At 37.3% G+C, this 19,722-nt stretch overlaps 1 protein-coding gene across 5 annotated transcripts in view; it reads right to left on the bottom strand.

Annotated features, from left to right (window-relative positions):
* The window catches only part of THSD7B (thrombospondin type 1 domain containing 7B), a 799,570-nt gene that overhangs the window by 169,701 nt on the left and 610,147 nt on the right, over window positions 1-19,722 (bottom strand). For all 5 annotated transcript variants that reach the window (XM_044768990.2, XM_044768984.2, XM_070507604.1 and 2 more), the window contains one exon: window positions 14,546-14,724. In XM_044768990.2, coding sequence (XP_044624925.1) covers window positions 14,546-14,724 — 179 coding nt within the window. The remainder of the gene's footprint in view (window positions 1-14,545; window positions 14,725-19,722) is intronic.

Raw genomic sequence — 19,722 nt, 5'->3', positions numbered from 1 at the left:
CTAGAGAGTAGAAAAGATGCACAGCAATTGTATTTAAGCATAGCAATACTTTTTTTGATGATTAAGGCCAAGAGAATTATGGGAAATTCATGACTTGCAAATGATATAAATTATATAAAGATTGAAAATGTTCATAGCTTACTTTTAATTAAGTAATAAGACAGAACAGATTTTTCAGTAGTTTTGAATAATGTGCATTTCAAATGACAGGCAACAATTTATGCAAAGAGGATCATATACTGAGTTCAAGATGTTCATATTTCATTTTTACATTCCAAAGCTGTTTATATTCAGTTTTTCTCTCTTAGTTCTTTGCTATCCCTATTTAGCTTTAAATAACTAACTTGACCAATTATTTCCAGGGAATTATTCAGTACTTTACTCAATTATCTTTCTGGTTTGGTTTCCTAGATATAGAGGACTTTGATTCTACTGCTTGCAATTCCAAGGGGAGAAAAATAAGAGAATCCAGGTAGGTCTATACTCAGGTCACCAAATGTTCCATTTATATGGATTCTTTTCTGTGGACTTTATTGAATGCGTCATTTGTTTCAACTTCATATAGACATGGTTTAAGTCACTACATGTAGAAAAATCACCATTTTTAAAAAAGTGGACAAATATAAAGTTAGCAACTCAGTTTTCAACAAAAAGCTGCAACCTCTTTTTCACAAAAAAGAGAAGAATGAACCACACCGACAAAGGAAAATGACTGAATCAAAATTTCCCCTCCTACTCCATACCCCAGGGCGTGATTCTGCTTGTCTGGTTGCTACCTCTGAGTGATAAAGTCAAACACCATAATGAAGCCATAAGGGCAGTAAATGTAAGCTAAAAATGGAATCTGAACACAAAGTATCTAAATACATATGCTAACCATCTTAGCTCAGGCCGCTGTAACAAAAATACCATAGACTGGGTAGGTTATAAACAACAGAGATTTATTTCTTACAGTTCTGGGGGCTGGGAAGTCCAAGATCAAGGTGGTGTCAGATTTGGTGTTTGGTGACAGCCTGCTTCCTGGCTCACTTGGAGGAAGGGTCTATCAACCGCTTTGGGTCTCAGGTTTATAAGGGCACTAATCCTATTTATGAAGTCTCTACCCTCAGGAGCTAATCACCTCCCAAACGCCCCACCTCCATCACATTGGGAATTAGAGTTCCACATGAATTTTGGGTGGGAGTAAATTCAATCTATAGCACTTGGGCTATTCTCCAATGACTCATAATTTACTCAGAGCAAAGAATGTCACACCTTCACCATGTCAGAAGTTCTATCCCCATACATAAAAAATCCACTTGCCTCCAGAACATTTCTTTTTTTCTTCTTCTTCTTTTAAATTGTTATGAAAGCATACGGACTTTCAGTGACATGCCTGTGAGTGCTCAGCCCTTGGAAGAATTGTGATGGCAACAGAAGACAAGATAGATACCTTCTAGCAGCCTCAAGTCTCAGGATGAACCAAAACAGACATGTGCAAAATGCAAAAATCTTAGCAAATAACTACACGGGTATGTACTATTAAACTGAACTCTAAGTGTTTGAGTCTCATTGCTTTACATTTTCTACGATTCCACCTTCACCTATTCTGAATTTCTCATCCCTCAGGGGCTTTTCAAAATTTTTAAAGCAACATTTCTGAATCTAAATATAGAAATCTCCTTAAATGAACAATTTTCACTGAAATTTCTTTTCCATAATATAGGTTCTTATTTCACTTTCACACAAAATGATATTCAGCTCTAGTTATTCTGCCATCTGCTATTGTTACTCGCATTACCAAATGGCGTCACAATGTTGAATAGTCTATACAAGGTTTAATTTGAATTGAAACATTCTGGAGGAATCCAAAGGAAATATTAGACTTGGCTTCCTTCATTAGTGTTATTATGATCCCTCACCAATATGTGCATTATTCCAGTATGCCTTTAAATTATTGGTGAAAAACCTGAGAAACAGTTGCATGCGCTACACAGGGCAGGGAAAACAGAAGGAGAGACATGTGGTGTTTGAACGTATTGTTTCTCTGATTTGAGGTCTGCTTATTTAGCATATGGAGAAAGGCACTAAAATATTGCAAAATGGAATGATGCCCTTGCCAAAAAGAGAAGTGTCACAGAAGAGCCCCAGTCAAGGTAATTCATGTCCTCATAGAGAAAGTATTACTTAAGGTAAAAAAGATTTTTTGATATTCAATTAAAAACATTACTTAATTTTTCTACCTCAATGTAAGGCTCAAATTGTTACTTAAAGTTATATTCTTATCAAATTAAATGTCAAAAAGAGAATAAACTTAAGAGTATATAGTAGACATTTTTGTTCACCCAACACATATTTCACCCCAGGTGATTAGTCTAGGAAAGAGCTCATAAACTGGTATGCATTAGCATCTCAAAGTCTAATCTGCAGACCAGCAGCTTTGCCACCATCTGGGAGCTTGTTAGGATTGCAATTTCTATCCCCTTTCCCCTAGACTTACTCAATCAGAATTTGCATTTTAGCAAGATCTGTCACATTATTCATATGCACATTAAAGTTTGAGAAGCACTGCCCTATCACACCAGCATCTCATGGTGAATTTCAGGTGTGCCTGAGACATTGACATTACCATCCCACATAGCCTAGGGTCTCAGGCCATTCACTCCTGCTGCAAGCAGATTTGAACACGTATCCCTGTTTGCCAGGTGGACATTAGAGAGACTTTCATATGTGTGACAAAGCTTAAAAGGTTGAAAAGTACTTGTTAGGGCTAATCAAGTTCATCCCATGAGTCCTTCCAGTGATTAGTTGGGAAATGGACACAAAATCCAACTTGAGTCCATGACTTGTGAGGTGAAGTCTTCTAGAGGAGCCGGGGAGGCTCTGAAGAAATGTTATTGTTCCTAAGATTCCCAAAAGAGAAACACTCTTATTCTTCTGGTCACTGCTATGTCTGAAACTACTGATGGCAGTTATCTTGCTAACAAGCTGAGGATGAAACCCACACTGAAGATAACAAAGCAGAGCTACTCAAGGAAACGATGTCCTCAGTGACATTGCTGAGCGACAGAACCAACCAAATCTGGATCCTGCATTGCCACTGGGTTTCCTGTTACATGAAGAATGTATTTCCTTATTTTTTCAGTCAACTGGGGTTGAAGGTCCTGTTAGTTGCAAATCTTCCAATACAGGTGAGGAAAGGCAATTTTGCTGTGGAGCCCAAACTGGTTTCATGCATATTTGAAGAAGATAAAGCAGTTCTGATGCCACGAGCATCTAGAGCATTATCATGTGTACTTTCAATGTACCCAACCACTCACTCAAATTTCCAGGAATTCAAGTTCTCAGTGGAAACTCCTTGAGCAGTGGCATTGAAATGAGCTTCATCAATATCTCCTCGTAGTACATCATTCATTCTCAGTGTTTGCTGAATGAATGAAAGAATGAATGAATGGTGTAGGTTCACTGAATTAAAGTTGCCTTTCAAAACATTTACAATTACAGTCAGCCCGCCATATCCAAAGGATTCAAACCTGAGGATATGGAGGGCCGACTACATGTATTATTGTACAATGCCATTTTATGTAAGGAACTTGTGTATCCGTAGATTTTGGTATCTGCGGAGGTTCCTGGAACGAGTCCCCAATGGATACCGAGCAATGACTGTACCTTAAAATTCCATTTTATCATTATCTCTTCTCTTTTTGAAAGCTACCAGGGCTCATTAACAAATTACTGTTGCTAAGAAGTCCCTGTCCACATTATATGCTTATGTCATTTTACCTGCTGTGTTACATTTCTATATGTCTCCTCCCAATGTCCCTGGCACAAGGACACACGTGTAATATTTGTTGAATGATGCAAAGCAAAGCACATTTACTACCACATCATACCACCCCAAACCGTGGGGCCATGGGATACCTTGTATTTGTTTTTCTACATATCAGGAGTATCTGCACAGCTACCAGGTAAGTCCCCTCATGCCCCAGAAAAAGGCAGTTGTTGGAGGTTACATTTTCAGTTAAATCCTCTCGCAAAAGAGTTCACTTGCTCACAGTAAAGACCATTTGCCTTTAGCGGCACAGGGAGAGTCGCTGTCAGAGGGATTGTGGCAGGATGAGGTTAGAATGCCCCTTACTTGTCTTCCTAAGAGAATAATGAGCATGTAGTGCACATCCGTGTCAGCGATGCTTCTTACTGCACTTAGGTTCATTTGGATGGAAGAGGTGTTCAAAGAAGGAAGGAACAACAATGGACTGAGAGAAACGGCCCCTGTTCTAGTCAATAATTGGGTGTCAAGTCACCTGCCTGAGCGCTGGTTACCTCATTTGCAAGATGATGGCATTACATTAGACAGTAGTTCTCAGTCCTGGATGCACAATAGAATCACCTGGGGATTTTTAAAAACACAGTTGTATCCCACCAGCATAAATTATGATTTAATTGGCTTGGGTGGGGAAGCAGGAATATCAAGCTTCTTGAATAAACTAATGTGCAGTCATAATTGAGAAATAGTAGATTAGATACGTTTAAGTTTCTTCCTAACTTGAACTGTCTATTATTCTAACATACGACTGTCCTGGAACATCTCAGTTATGTTCGGTCAGATACTCTTCTTTCATGCCTGGAGAATGCCACCCACAAGTCTCACATGCAAGTCCCACCCTACTCTGCCTCCTGCTTATACCTACTTCTAGGCAAAGAAAACTGTACTTGGTAGCAGTCATAGAGAAAAGGACACAATATTCTGCACAGCTCCTAAAGGGAAAAAAGAGGATATACATAGGGTTGCTCTGAAGCCCTTTGAATGATCTTATTTCTATCTCATGAATTGGGGCGAAGCTTGGTCTCTGTACCAGATTTACTCTTTCCCATCACCTTGGTCCAACATCCACAAAGGGCATGCAACCAATTTCAGGGCAGACCAGATGAGACTACGCAGCCAGATGATTATAAATCTATTTTATCCCAAATGCAAACTACTCAAAATATACCTCTAACTGACCACTGGGCTGTAGTGAACTACGTTTTTATTGGAAAAAAGTGGACTTCTTGTTATCACATGGACAACACAGAAATTATACTACCCCTGGTAAAAAATTACCAATTGAGCAACTTCAATGGTTCCAGGTACTTTAAATCCAGTATAATATCCCTCCAGGTTAATATCAGTAGCAACCTTTCACTGTGCTCTGGCCAAATTACAACTGCCAGTATCTGTATCTTTGTGCCCGTAAGCCTTTTCCAGAACAGAGGAAGCCTGCCTATGCTTAGCCCAAAGTGCATAGACTTAGCATTCCCCTTAACCAGAGACTCTCAGAAACTTTCCTATGAATATCCTACTTCCCTGGCCCTTCAGGTCTGACAAATCTTGGGCATGTGTTTTGCACAGTTTTGCAGAGTTCCCTACAAGCTTAAGCTCCAAAGGCCACTATGGTACCTGGCTTTTATTGGTTTCTTCCCTTCTTTGTAGCACTTCTTATTCACTTTCTTAATGGTGTTCTCCACAGATGATAAACAATTCTTGTTCTCCAATTCTGTCTCAGGCTCTGCATCTGGAAGAACCCAACCTAAGACAACACCATTATCCACTTTCAAGGCGCTCATCAGGAACTGGGTAGTATATCTATCTTGGGGGTAGTGGGGAGAGATAGCCAAAGAGTAAAATGAAAAATAAATGAGGAAATCATATAGTCTGAAAAGGAGAACCAAGGTAGGGTAAATGGGAGGAGTGGAGGTGTAGGGAAGGCAGAATATAGTATTAAACAAGTGGTCAGGTAGGATTTAAAATCTTTGGATTTAAATCCAAAGCTTTAGAAATATAAAAAAATACACTTATGCAAGTATCAAATGCCCTTTTAAATGAACAAAATATAAGATTTTGGACCAATGATGAATACAACACCGTTGTGTTCCTTTGCTCCCCAAACAGAGAAAAGCAACAGCAATTTTACTCTGTGTTATTGCCATTCTGATTTATGACACATGGTCTCTGCTGGCCCCCATTTGACATACAGCACGTTAGAAAGTCAGATCAATTCAAACTTCTTTCCTAATATCACTACTCAAATTAATTTACCTTCAGTTCTAAGAGTGACAAGACTGTTGTCCACTAGGATGGAAGATGGCTTTGGACAACCCGTCTTCTCTTTGGGAACATTCTTTGGAGGTGAATTTTGCAATTGGTTCCATACCTACTTTCAGCACAGGTGATAAGAACAGTGTCCCTTATGTTGTCCTCTAAGACAAAGAGATTTCTTTTCAAGAAAGCAAGCCACAACTCCCATCTTCCTGTTGCAGTCAATATCTAAATGGCAGTAGAGCATGATTTTAATCCAATGTAAGGGAATTTGATGAGCAGCTTCCAGAGAAAGGGCAATCATGTAAATCCAAATATCTATTTTCATTAAAGAATGTTTGGTGACATAAAATGAAAGGCAATTCTATTAAAAGATGCCATATTAGACATCAATCAATTGATAGACATGATCAGCCTGAGAATATGAAGCTCTCATTCTTTATGAAAAAGCCTGTATGACGGCTGATGAGAAGATAGGAAGAAGTGGCCCCTTCCTCCTGACTCATCAGCAGCTTCCCTGGCCACAGGGCCTTGCTAATTTGAACATGACTCTGAGCTCAGAGAAACATGGTTGGAGCCAGATCATGAAATGTCTTATAAACGGAATCATGTAGTTTGTATTTCATCCCGAAGGTAACAAGAGACCTGTGAAAGATTTTATGTATGACCAGATTTGTGATTTAGACAGTTCACTGAGGCTACTGTATGAGGACTAGAGTGGAGGGAGGAAGGGAGATTAGAGGCAGAGGAAATATGATGGTTATGAGGGTTGGTAGGAGAGAGGTGAGCAGAATCAACAAAAAGATAGTGCTCATGCACCTGTTCTCTTCGGGAAGAGAGCTATCACTTGGGAGTTGACAGTAGTATCTGAGATACTGTGATATGAGAATTGCTGAGATGAACAGTTAACACATCCATATGGCTTTCACGCCTCTTTTCATGGTGTCTGACAGGTCATACTTCAACTTAACTGGAATTATGTACTGTCTATATTTAGTAAGATCTGTTTAGTAATTTAAAATGAAATGCCTATTATCTACTGAAGTTGAATATATGCATATCTTATAACCTAGGAATCCTGCTCTTAGGTATGTACCCAACAGAAATGCACACACGTGAGCACCAAAAGACATGGACAAGAATGGTCACAGAAGTGTCATTTTTAATAGCCCCAAACTGGAAACAACCCAAATACCCATCCTTCAACATTAAAAATGGATAAAATGTGGTAAATACAATAAAATAATGGGATATACACAAAATATAACATAAAACAATGAACAAAATATTGCTATGCATCACAAGATGGATAAATGTCACAAATGTAATGCTGAGGAAAAGGCGGACACAAAAGAGTACATAGTGTGAAATCCATTTATGTAAGGTTTTTTAAACGATAAAATATTTATAGTGTTAGAAGTCTGAATAGTAGTTCTATTTGGTAGAGGAAGGTGGTAGCGAAGGAGGTGGAGCACAGAGAGGGGCACCTGAGATGTTGATGACATATTATTTCTTGACGTGGGTGCTAACTGAATGCGAAGGTTTGCTTTGTGAAAATTCATAGAGCTCTACCCATGATGATTTGTGTATCTTTCTGTTATATTCCTTAATAAAAATGTTCATACAAAAAAAATCCAAAGAATTACAACTTCATAGGAAACTAGTTACAAATATGTAAAAAGTTATATTCCTTTTTTACCACTAGAAAAAAAATGCAATGCTGAATAAGATATTTGGGAATAAAATAAAAGTCTTCCCATACAGGAAGCAAATGACAGTAGCTTTTACTATGCATCTAAGCTGAGTTACTACAACCAAATATTTGACTTCAAAATGTTCCAGTAGCTAAATGTAAAAAGAGAAGCAACCTACACGACTTCGTTCTAAAAGGCAATATGGTACAGGTGAAAGCAAACTGAATTGCAAACAGAAATCATGTGCTAGAGACTAAGGAAAAATAATCCTACCTAACATATATCGACTCTAAGCACTTCCTATATATCAAACAATGATGTACGAAGATTGTATTTATTTTCATCTTATATTAATTAATACAACAATCTTACGAGATAGTCATTGTTATACCCATTTGACAGATTATGAAATTGAGACTCAAAGGTTAAATAATTGTCTCGTTTCCACAGCTAGTAGATAGCAGGTCAGCGCTGAACTTAGATCTGATTGACTCTTAACCCCTTCTATACGCTCAGTGGGTGAAGCTGGGCAAGTAATTACGTCCCTCTAAGCCTTAGTCTCCTCTTCTGTACAACGGGAGGGTCCTCTCAGATTTGCTTTGATTAGCAAACAAATAGTAGTTGTGTTCCTTGTTTAGATTAAGAAGGGCAGGCTAAGTCAACTGCAGAGAAAATCTTTTGCAGAGATGAACTCAGCAGAAACGGTACCCTCAGTGCCAAGAATCTCAATTCTGGCAGTGTTCAGCAACTTGCCTAATCAGAAGAACCAGCAAAAACAAATCTTTGTCAACAAATGCACATTCCAGGATCCACTATAACTGTCCTGACCACAGGCTCCAGAGCAGCAGCCTGGGAAACTGTTTTTATACCAAACTTCCAGCCCACCCCCCATCCACAGTGATTTTTCTATTCTTATGATCAGTGAAGGTTATGAAACAATAAACTCTGGATTTCAAAAGATTTAGATAAGCTTCTAAGAGAGACTATTTTTTTCTTGACTCAAGTTATGTAGAAAAAAATAAATTCAACAAATGCTTTTCTGCAGCAATCTATCACAGGATCTAGTCAGATCTACATAACTTGCTTTCTGATAATTTAGTATTGGGATAAAGCTTGAAAAATCCAAAGGGTACAAATCTGCACCTAGTAGATAAATAAGTCCTAGAGATCTAATGCACAGCAAAGTGATTATAGTCAACAATATTGTACAATAAACTTCTCTTAATTATTCTCATCACCAAAAGGAAACGAGGACTATGTGACATGAGAGATGCGTTGGCTAATCTATAGTGGTAATCATATTGCAATATATAAATGTATCAAATCAACACATTGTATATCTTAAACACCATGTTACATGTCAGTTATATCTCAATAAAACAGAAAGAACTGTAGAATTCGTATGCCATCTAGAATCTTATTTTTAAATAGATATTAAGCAAGTTACTTATTTATTTACATTTTAGAAGGTGCTACACTCTCAGTTCACGGTTGAATTTCCTAATGAGCATATTTAGGTATAACCAAATGCCTGTGGTTAAAGTCCGATCTATACTCCTTCAATTCCTCAAGGGAGGAGGAAAGTTTCCATTCTGTATTTACAGCTTAAATGACAGGATGATTCAGGAAAGGCATGAAAAGTAGTTCTGCCAATAGTTTTTCTAGAAAAGAACTTGAGAACTTGTACTTGAAGTACTTGGTTAAGACAACAGTTTTGCAAAATTGCAAACATAGATGATGCGATTTCCTGTTGAAGCTGATGTTATATAATATAATATTGCAGGAATTAAGGGGCTAGTGATAATATGAAGAATGGGGGCATGTTGAAAGATTTCCAGAGACAAAATCTGACAAAATTGGCCTGCTTTACAATTTGACAGCTGTCCCCAGCTAATCCCGAAAACTCTGCTAGGGACAGCAGTACGGACGTTTGCCCAGGCAGCCTAGTAGGAAACATCCTAGAGGTACATAGGAACATCTTGAATAAAAACTAAAAGTGAGTTTGAATATATGCAGATTAGCAATACTCAGTGTTAAAAACACAGTAAAATGCAAGACAGAGTGGACATCAAGTATAGGAAAATTGCTTCTCACGAGTGATTCTGGCAGCTCTCGAGAAAAATGATCAAAGTTTCAAAAGATTTTAACAAGCCTGAGGGGTATTACTTTAGAATGATCAAGAGTAGGGTATGTGTGGACGCAAATGTGGCGGGAAGAGGAATTTCTTGAGAAGAAAAAACAATTTTTCTTGGTGATGGCGACAGGGCAAGAAGAAAAAAGAAAAATTGCCTCTCCTCTGAGCTCTACGCAGCTCAATTAGTGCAATGTCACTTGAGAGCACGGAACTTGGGTTGGCAGACAGGCATAAAGGATACAAATGGAAGAATACTAGCCCTGAGGAGGCATTTCATGCTGCCTCTGAGATGGGGTGCGGTGTACCTGGGCTGTGGTATAATACCTACTATGTTGGGGAGAGGCGAAATGTTTTTGTCTCTGTTAAATCCTCCCAAATAACCCTGAGGAATAAATCACTCTGCATCCCTTAATTCTATGACATATGATGTTTCATACTTAAAGCAAGTTCTTATCAAAGGTGCAAACACCCCCACTGCCCCATGCAAGAACAGTACAGCTGAATGTACTTAATCATGAATAAGCTTGGGCTGCCTTCCATATTAATGCTCGAGATGCCTTCTTGCTCATTACAGTCTGGGGCTCCTGCCAAAGTACTAAGTCCAAAGTGAGCGGACTCTGCCAGGAATGATCTGGACTAGGTTAGGATGAGGGAGTCGGGGTGGTCGAAAAGAAGCGAGAGGCCAAAATTGGTTAAATCAAATTAAACCGTAAGTGGAGCCATATTTTTCTGGGTAAACAAACATTCAGATAGAATGACAGTTATCCTATTTCCACATCCTAATATGCTGCTAATAATTAATGAAGCAGTATTAAAATGAGCATAAGCTATTTCTCCATAGAAACATTTTCTCATCCAAAAGTCTTTTTCTAAGGAAGAAATGTTTATGCTAAAATATATCTGTATATATCTTTGGAAAGAAAGTCTTCTTTAAAACATTATTACTCTGCTATGAAAAATAAAATGCATTATACTCATCATTTCCAAATTTAGCCCACTTCTCTTTGGGTAGAAGGCACATCTTTAAAATAGCAATTGTTTCTGGAAATGCACATATTTAATTTATATCCTCACATTCAGTTGCAAACATAACAAAAGCTCTTTCAAAAATGTATTTAAATAGACAGCATGCATTTAAAAAAGTATAGGTAATGAATCTTAATGTAAGATTTTTATTCAAACACACTGTGAACACAGATTTGCAACTTATAAACAAAATATAATTTCCTGGAACTTGCTTGTCTTGAGTTGTATAACTCATAAAGGAAAATGTTAAGACCAATGGAGGTTTAATGCCCCATATTCAATCTCCTATTAAGCAGAATTTCAAAATAAAAAATATACAGTAAAAGTGCACTTAAATCCACTCAACATATTATAGACTAAAAATTAAAATATGTATTGTATTATGCACAGCAGAGTCAAGGGCATCAGCCAACTGACCTGATAATCCAGTAAACTATTTAGAAGTTTTCCACCCAGATAAGAGCTTTGGGTATGCTGCATGCCTGAGCTATTTAGCATCACAAATATTCTTAGCAGAAAGCCACTCAAATATTGCTGTCACTTCAGCACTTCTAGAGAAAGAGCTATCATGTTGATAGGTTCTGGTTTAAAAGGGAGGCTTTTTATGAGACATTATAAATATTGATTTCACTAACAGATTCAGAACACTTTATGAGCTTGTGTACATAATACCAATCTTTCTATTTATATCACTGAGTTAGATTTCAACGGGGATCCAAACACCCAGGATTTTTCAGGCAAATCTTGAAAGACTCTTTGGGCAATAATAGTTTGGAAGTTCTTATTTCTTTCTTCCAGAAGAGCTCGTGTTTTTGAGAATTTGAATGACAAATCACAGCATAAGAGACCAAAGTTCTAATAAATTTTTTTTTTCCTAGGGAACTAGCCACCCAGGCATCCAGAGAGAAGGTTTCTTTTCAAATGAAGCGTTCCATGAATATAATTTGACAACCTGCAAGATGGTGTAGTGTGGGCTGGAACGAGTCACAACAGTAGAAAGACAGCCCTTGACATCAAAAAGACCTTATGATCTAAAGAGAGATAAAGGAGAGTGAATAAGCATGTGCAGCTATGCTAATATTTACATAGGCCTATGCATAACATATATAGACGCATAAGGAAGTTCAATATTTTTTTTAACGAACAGGACGTTTGGCTCAATCTGACATATACTGAATTTTCCTCATGCACAGGGACTAAAGATATGTGCGTCTCTTACTGCTATAATTTGGTTATATTTTTTTTTAAGCTCTAACTTATGGGTGAATGGATGATAGAGTATTAATGTGGTTTCAAAAATAGGAAAATAAATCTAAACCTAAAAACCAATTGGAAAGGAGACAAATAACCTAAGGCCAGTGATAAAATTGAACTTTACAAAAGAGCCACAGTGGGTGTACCTCTAACTAGATCATATTTCCAGCTTAGAGAAACAAATAGCAGTCTCTTCTAAAGAAGAATTGCCATAAATAATAGAAGCTGGGGAATATTTCCTAAATAATGAAAATTCCTGACAACTCAATTTATTTTCAGGTGAATTAAGAAAATATGGACACCTTCAAACAAATTTCTGTGTATAACATCACACACACAAAAAGGGAATTCTATATGAGAGCGAATATATAATGAAGTCACCACAGATAGCCTTCCACAAATATACTTACAAGTAAACACGTGCTTGCTTTAGAAAAGCCAATTGCTCTGAGGAGAATTTGTTTTAAATTTAGGATTTTTCACAACAGTATTTACCTTGTCCTTCACAGACTTACAGGTGAGAGGAAGGGTTTATTATTTATTGCCCTGATCAATTAACTTACATTAAAATATAAAGTATGCATTGCGGTGAAGTTTTTTGATTCAAGTTTAATTAAGCCACATACATACTAGAGATCTGAGATCTCTTCATATCAGAATATACTCTGTACTAAATTTATTTCTGATCATTAAATCCTAGGATTCATTTCTGAGCATCACAACAAACAAATGTCTTTGGAATGCTACAATTCCCTTCCTGAACTCAAAAGTTAGAGAGACCGCCTGCAGACAGGCCCACCCTCACTTAATGTTCACCATGGAATTTATCTAAATTATCCTCGAACTTGGGCTTAGTTTTTAGCTTGTACTACTTCTTAAGGTAACGAGTTTTACATGTCAGTTAAGTGTTTAGAACAAGTTTCCATTGAGTTATAACAGGCTTATATATACCTTTATCTCATTCAAACTCTCGAATTTGATAGACACATTTCTATACATTTGCCTTTGCACACTGAGAGTATAGTCTTAAAGTCTATGTTCAAATGAAGTCCTTTATTCTCTTGATAATTCCCTAGTTCATAAAATTAGCATACTAAAATTAGTGTTTAACACTAGTGTTATAAATGCTTAGCTTTCATTGATAGTTTTGAGGAGAAGATGTAAGAATTGTCATACATTATTTATAACTACAGATGCTTAGCAGTTATTTTCCATTTTAAAGGCCTGAAAAATTCCCTGGGGAGGGTCAAATCATCCTCATACAAAGTATTCACTTGAAAGTCTTCCTCCTGACCATACACCTGTTTTATTCCTTTCTTTGTACTGGAGTAAGGCTTATCTCCCAGACTCTCTCTCCTCTAATTACTTCCCTCTTGTTTTCATTAATCATATCTTGCTCTTCCCTTCACCTAACTACTGTACTTGTAGAGGTGTTTTTCTGGCAACTTTTTTGTTGCTTTTATGATCCTCTGCCTTGTTTTCCACAATAGCTTTACATATGCTTTGAGTGAAGAAATTATGGTCATTATTTTACAACATAACCTTAAAAAACAAGACTAGCATAATACTCTGCGCTGTCTCAGAACATAAATATTTTTTGCTGGAATGACAATTTTTCATTTTCAGTGAGTTATGTGTCTTTTATCAAAACTTAGGAAAAAATAGCTAGAGATATTGGTCCTGAATTGACAAATGATACCTAAATACAAGTAGTAGTAGACACATCATTCAATAAGAATATTCCAATATAATTAAGAATGCTGAGGACGGCAGTTTTATTAGACATCTGTATGGAAGACTATCCTTCAAGGTTCCATTTACGAAAACAGCTTTGACTTTTGGGGAAATGTAGAGAACTAGCTCAGAAGAGACATGAAGAGCTCTGGAAACACCGGCAAGACTGAGAACAAAGAAACCGAGGATGAGGAGTGAGGTGAAGGAAAAATGAGAATACACCTTTGGCGCATATTGATGAGGCCACTAATTATATTTATCGCCATAAAGTCATTGACATTCTCCCAGCATTATTAAGTATATACATGTGTATGTGTGTATATATATACACACAGGCACACCACCTTCATAATATCATGATTAATCAAATTATACTTCGAGATTATTTAAAAATCAACTAGATTTAATTTCTATAACATTATTATTTCTAACAATACCAAAGTGGTCTCAGCATTACCTAGGAGTGGACAAGGCTTCTATTACTAATTCCATTATATTAATTTCTGTCCTCTTAGCTCCTCTTTTGAACTTGTGGTGACTTTTAATGAGCTACTTGTAACAAGATAATGACTTCAATTCCAACAAGAAATAATGAAAGGGATAATTTTTTTTTTAGCATTTTATTTCTTGCTTTGTGCACTTTACCTGATTCTTGAGATCCAATTTGGGACACGGGCGACCTCCATTGTAAGGTTTTTCTTTTAGCCATTTGGATCGAATTCTCACTCCAATCCCACAAGATGAACTGCAAGACCCCCAACTAGACCAGTCGCTTAACTTGCAATCAAACGGACAGGGGATGACACATTCTTCTTGAATATAACCTGAAAGAAAGAGATTTAAGAGAAGGGAGGAAATTCTGGTCAGAAGGTACTAACAAATTTACTTTCTGTTTCCACTATCACAGCTCAGATTGCTCAACAATGTTCCCACAGTGGCTTCAATAATTTTCTACTGAAATAAACAAAGTTTTAAGAGAGAGACATGTGTGATTGTATCTTCATTCCAAATTTGTGCCATCTGTTTACTTCATAGGCAATTCTGGGATGGAAGGAGAAAGGAAAAGTGTGGTTAGTCCTGCTTTCGGATAAGAAGATATGAAGCAGTTCAAGGCTAATGATGGCACCATCTCCCCTCACTGGGCTTTGTGTCTTACAATTCACCATCTGGGAACAGGGAGCATAATAGAGTCAACCTTTCTTAGTGGCTGTGATCTGAAAGGCTTTCACTGGGCAAGATCTTGATTCTCACCTCCAGGTAGTGTGACGTGGAGGTGGGAGGAGAGTGGACCACAAATTAGAGAGAGCAGGATATTATTGCAAGAAGAAAGTAGAATAGTGAAAGGTGTATAATGAGATATGGGACCGGAATCAAGAGATATGGGTTGAAGTGCAGATGCATATGTTCTAGCTTTATTCGGTCTTGTTCCTGTCCTTGGTTCACTTCTTGCTACAGTCTTTCTCTGGATGATCTCATTATTTAACCATCACCTCTACCAATCACGACCAAATATGTATTTCCAATTCTGATCTCTCTACTGAGTTCTATACCACCTACTGATACACTCAGTTGGATGCCCAATTACCCCCAAACTCAACATGTCAAAAACTGAGACCATAAATATCTTCCTAAAACATTCTAATTCTCTTGTATTCCTCATCTGTTTTTTCTTTCTTTTTTTTTTTTTTTTTGAGGAAGTTCAGCCCTGAGCTAACTACTGCCAATCCTCCTCTTTTTGCTGAGGAAGCCTGGCCCTGAGCTAACATCCGTGCCCATCTTCCTCTACTTTATATGTGGGACACCTACCACAGCATGGCTTGCCAAGCGGTGCCATGTCTGCACCTGGGATCCAAACCTGCGAACCCCGGGCCACCGAGAAGCGGAACGTGCGAACTTAAGCAGTATGCCACTGGGCTGGCCCCTGTATTCCTCATCTTAAATAACTGCAATATGTCTGATTCCTGTACCCTGGTGTACATGCCTGTATAATCTCTTTCCCTTGAGTCTGGGCTGGATTTGTAAATATGATAGAACATCACTCCCTTGATTAGGTTACGGTATGTGGCAAAGGGGACAAGAACTCACAGATATAATTAACATGACAAATCAGCTGATTTTGAGTTAATCAAAAGGGAGATTATCCTGGGTGGGTCTGACTTAATCAGGGGAAAACTCTTGAAAGAGTGACTATGTTCTTTTTGTGGAGAGAGAGAGTCTCCTGCTGACCTCAAAGAAGCAAATAGGCACGCTTTGAAATGCCTATGGAGTGGCCACCTGGCAGGGGACTGCAAACAGCCTCTAGGACATGATGTCACCTCCTGACTGTCAGCCAGCAAGAAAAGAGGGGCCTTAACTTTATGGGTGTGTAGAGATGAATTCTGCCAACAGTTCCAAGGGAGCTTGGAAGAGGAGCTTTCCCCAGTCAAGTCTCTGCTGTGACCTCACCTCAGCCTTGGCCCATACCTTGACTGTATCCTGGTGAGACTGTTAAACAGAGAATCTAGAGAAGCCAGCCCTATACTCCTGACTCATGGAAACTGTGAAATAATAAACATTTTGACCTGCTAAATTGGTGGTAATTTGTTATGCAGCAGTTGAAAATTATCAGATTATCCACAATAAAAATCTCACAGTTATCTTAGACCTTCCTCCATCTTTTACATATAATTAATAGGTACAATAAGTTCCTATATTGAAACATCACAAATATGTCCCCTACTCTACAATTCCTTTGTCAGTCCCTGGTTCAAGATGTCACTGTTTCTGGCTCAGAATACTGCAAAATTCTCTCCAGTCATTTCCCTCTTTCCTAATCATTTCCTTTTGGTATGGGTCAGTCACTCTGAGGAAAAAGTTAATTTTCTAAAATTCATAACTTGGTTACTCCTCCTTTTAAAACCTTTGCTGATTCTCCACCGCCTTAAAAATAAAGTGCCAACCGCTTTGTAAAAACTGTAAGATTCTTTATAAAAGGTTCTAAACAAAGGTTTTCAAACTTGGCTGTAAAATATATTCCTGATGTTCAGGAAAATCTGCAGAGCAATTCGAGCAGAATCTCAGAGGACAAGAGCTAGGCATGGATAGTTTTGAAACATCCCCAGGGGATTCTAATGTGCAGTCAAGTCTGAGAACCACCTCCCTAACTTGTTTTCTCCCTGCCCTTCCCTCTCATATATCTTGAAATATGTCCATACAGACTACTCCATCTTCTCCCATAATATTCATGCCTTTCCTCCTGCAAAAACTCTGCTTTCTCTAACCACTTTAGCCCTCCTGGTTCATCACTTCAACCACTCTCTTGCCAATATGGCTGACCACCCAGCCCTATCGTTCTTCTGCCATATGCCAGTCTGGTAAAATGTCAGAGCTAGACTGGTCCAGCTGTTTTCTACTCTGTGCTTAACACTGGACTACCAAGCAGAGATGAAGAAAATGTTAATACCACACTGTGACACTTCAATGTGTAGTCTCTGTCGTCAACCGGGTTCTCACACTTCTTGGTGATTCTTTCTGAGTTTCCTTCTCACTCCCATTCCACATCACAGCTTTTCCAAACCTTCTCCACCTGTTTTCAAACTTTTAAGACCTCACTTCCACTCTCCCCTCCCCAAAATAGAAAGAAATGAATAAGAAGAACTCCTTCAATTTCCTATGAATATATCTGTATGCACTGCCATCTTTTTTCTTCTCTCTTCATGTTCCAATGGAAAAGCCATCTATTTTCCTATATTAGGTACATTTTCACCACTTGCTCTCTCTCCAAACTCTTTCAGGACCTTGTTTTGTTGATTGCATTTCCTTTCTCTCTCTCAATATGTTTGTATTATATACATTTATTTTATACTGATATTTCTCTTAGATAATATTAGAATGACTTTATATTCCCCAAGAGAAAGTACACAAAACATATAAGAGTCATCAGGAAGGGTTCTTCTGCACTTGAAAAAAAAAATGCTCCATTTGAGGTTGTTAAAAGACTAATTCTCTATTGTTTAACATAATTGTAATTCTACAGTCCTTTCTAAGGAGATTTGATCACCAACTCATTATTAGGTACATAACAAATGGTAAATATAGGATTAAATAGGGGCCACAGGCATTACTTAATTTTACAGAGAAATTGAGTCACAAAACGATTCCATTCACTACTGAATAAAAAAACAGGACTAGTAATTAAGTGGAAGTAACTCTCATGGCATGCATGCCTCAAATATGAAATTCCAGAAAACTTCATATAAATAACTTAAATGTTTGAATGCCTATATAGATCCTATCTTAAAGAAGATTTTGAATTAGATGCCCTTTTAATTCAAAGAGATTTTAAATCATTTTCATCTATACCTGCATATTAAGGATTTTAATTAGAGAGCTTCTAGCAATACTTTTCTTTTTGTTCCCCATGATAACATGTAAACCCAGAGGATCTCTATGAAAGTCAAGGTCATAAATTCAATGAGCATAAAATAATTTTGAAATTCAACAGGACTAGGCAACAGTGATATTTATTTTTCAGGAAAGTTATTTTCACGCTAGAGTATACCCCAAAGGAACGCCCTGAGTGAGAACCATTAACAATTGCATATTCTCATACATATCTCATAATTGAAAGGATTAGTTTTACTCACATACTTAATACTTACAATTTTTGGCAACAGAATATGATCAAGTTGTCACTACCTACAAGGTTAACCTGCCAGATGAGAACACCAATTCCGACTATGGAAACTTTCCTAATGTTTCTAAAACTCATTTACATAAAATATACCACAGCATAGCTTCACTGGCAACATTCATAAATCTAACTTCAGTTGCTATGAAAGAAGCAGTTTTTCTACCAAAAATATTTTACACTATAATTTATATGCAGAATACATTGCTTAGAACATCATATTACTTGGCCTGGGGATGCTTTGATGTTCTATTTGGGTTATCTGTATGCATATGAAGTTAGGTATGAAACAGTCATTACAGAATTATTAATAGAGCATACGCCCAACATTGTGATTTTGTAAACCATATATATAGTAAGTGCTCGAAAAGTATCTGCTGATCTTCTAAATAGAGATAACTGAATAGGATTCGTAATGGTATCTCTATTTATGTTAAACTGGAGGAATTTATTTAATGACTTATATGCATTAGGGCTGAAGCCCAGGGACCTGGAATGCCTTTCAATCTATATTACTAACCCCCAAATATTGCTTTGTAGGTTAGAGCAATGGATGGAGTGAAAACGTAACTCTCTGAATAAGCCAGTCTCATTGATAAAACTACTTCCTAGAAAATTACCTGCCGTATATTATTTTTTCTCCATCACTTAAACACTAACACACTTCTCCCACGATAAGATCTTGTTTTGGAGGATATGAAGGAAGAAAATATTGATGAAATTAAGCTTGAAGAAATAACCTAGATTAATTTACTTATATTTTTCTACTGTGTAAAACAATGGCAGACATCCTACTAGACGGTGCATGCTCTACTTACTGACATTTTGCTAAAATAATGAAAACACAATACGAAAAATAAGACAGGGAAAAGATAAATATTATCTCTTCCTCACTTCAAAGTGAAGACCTGGGAGAATCTTGTGAGTTAAAATGATATCATGTCTTCATTTCTCAATATTTAAAGATTTACTGTTTTAATTTGTACATTTTGGTACTACTATTTATCTAGTATTGCACCATCCTTAAAAGTATCTGATGACTTAAGTCAGAGAAGTTTAGAGTAGATATTTGCTTAGGAGAGGAGGGGAAGAAATAGGGGCAGATGTTTTGACACTGTTGCAAGAAAGACAGTTTGAAGAATTAGATTAATAC

Source organism: Equus asinus, chromosome 4, assembly GCF_041296235.1.
Source record: "Equus asinus isolate D_3611 breed Donkey chromosome 4, EquAss-T2T_v2, whole genome shotgun sequence".
Classification (NCBI taxonomy): Eukaryota; Metazoa; Chordata; class Mammalia; order Perissodactyla; family Equidae; genus Equus; species Equus asinus.
Note: the sequence above shows the minus strand (reverse complement) of the source record. Positions and strands in the feature narration are given on the sequence as shown.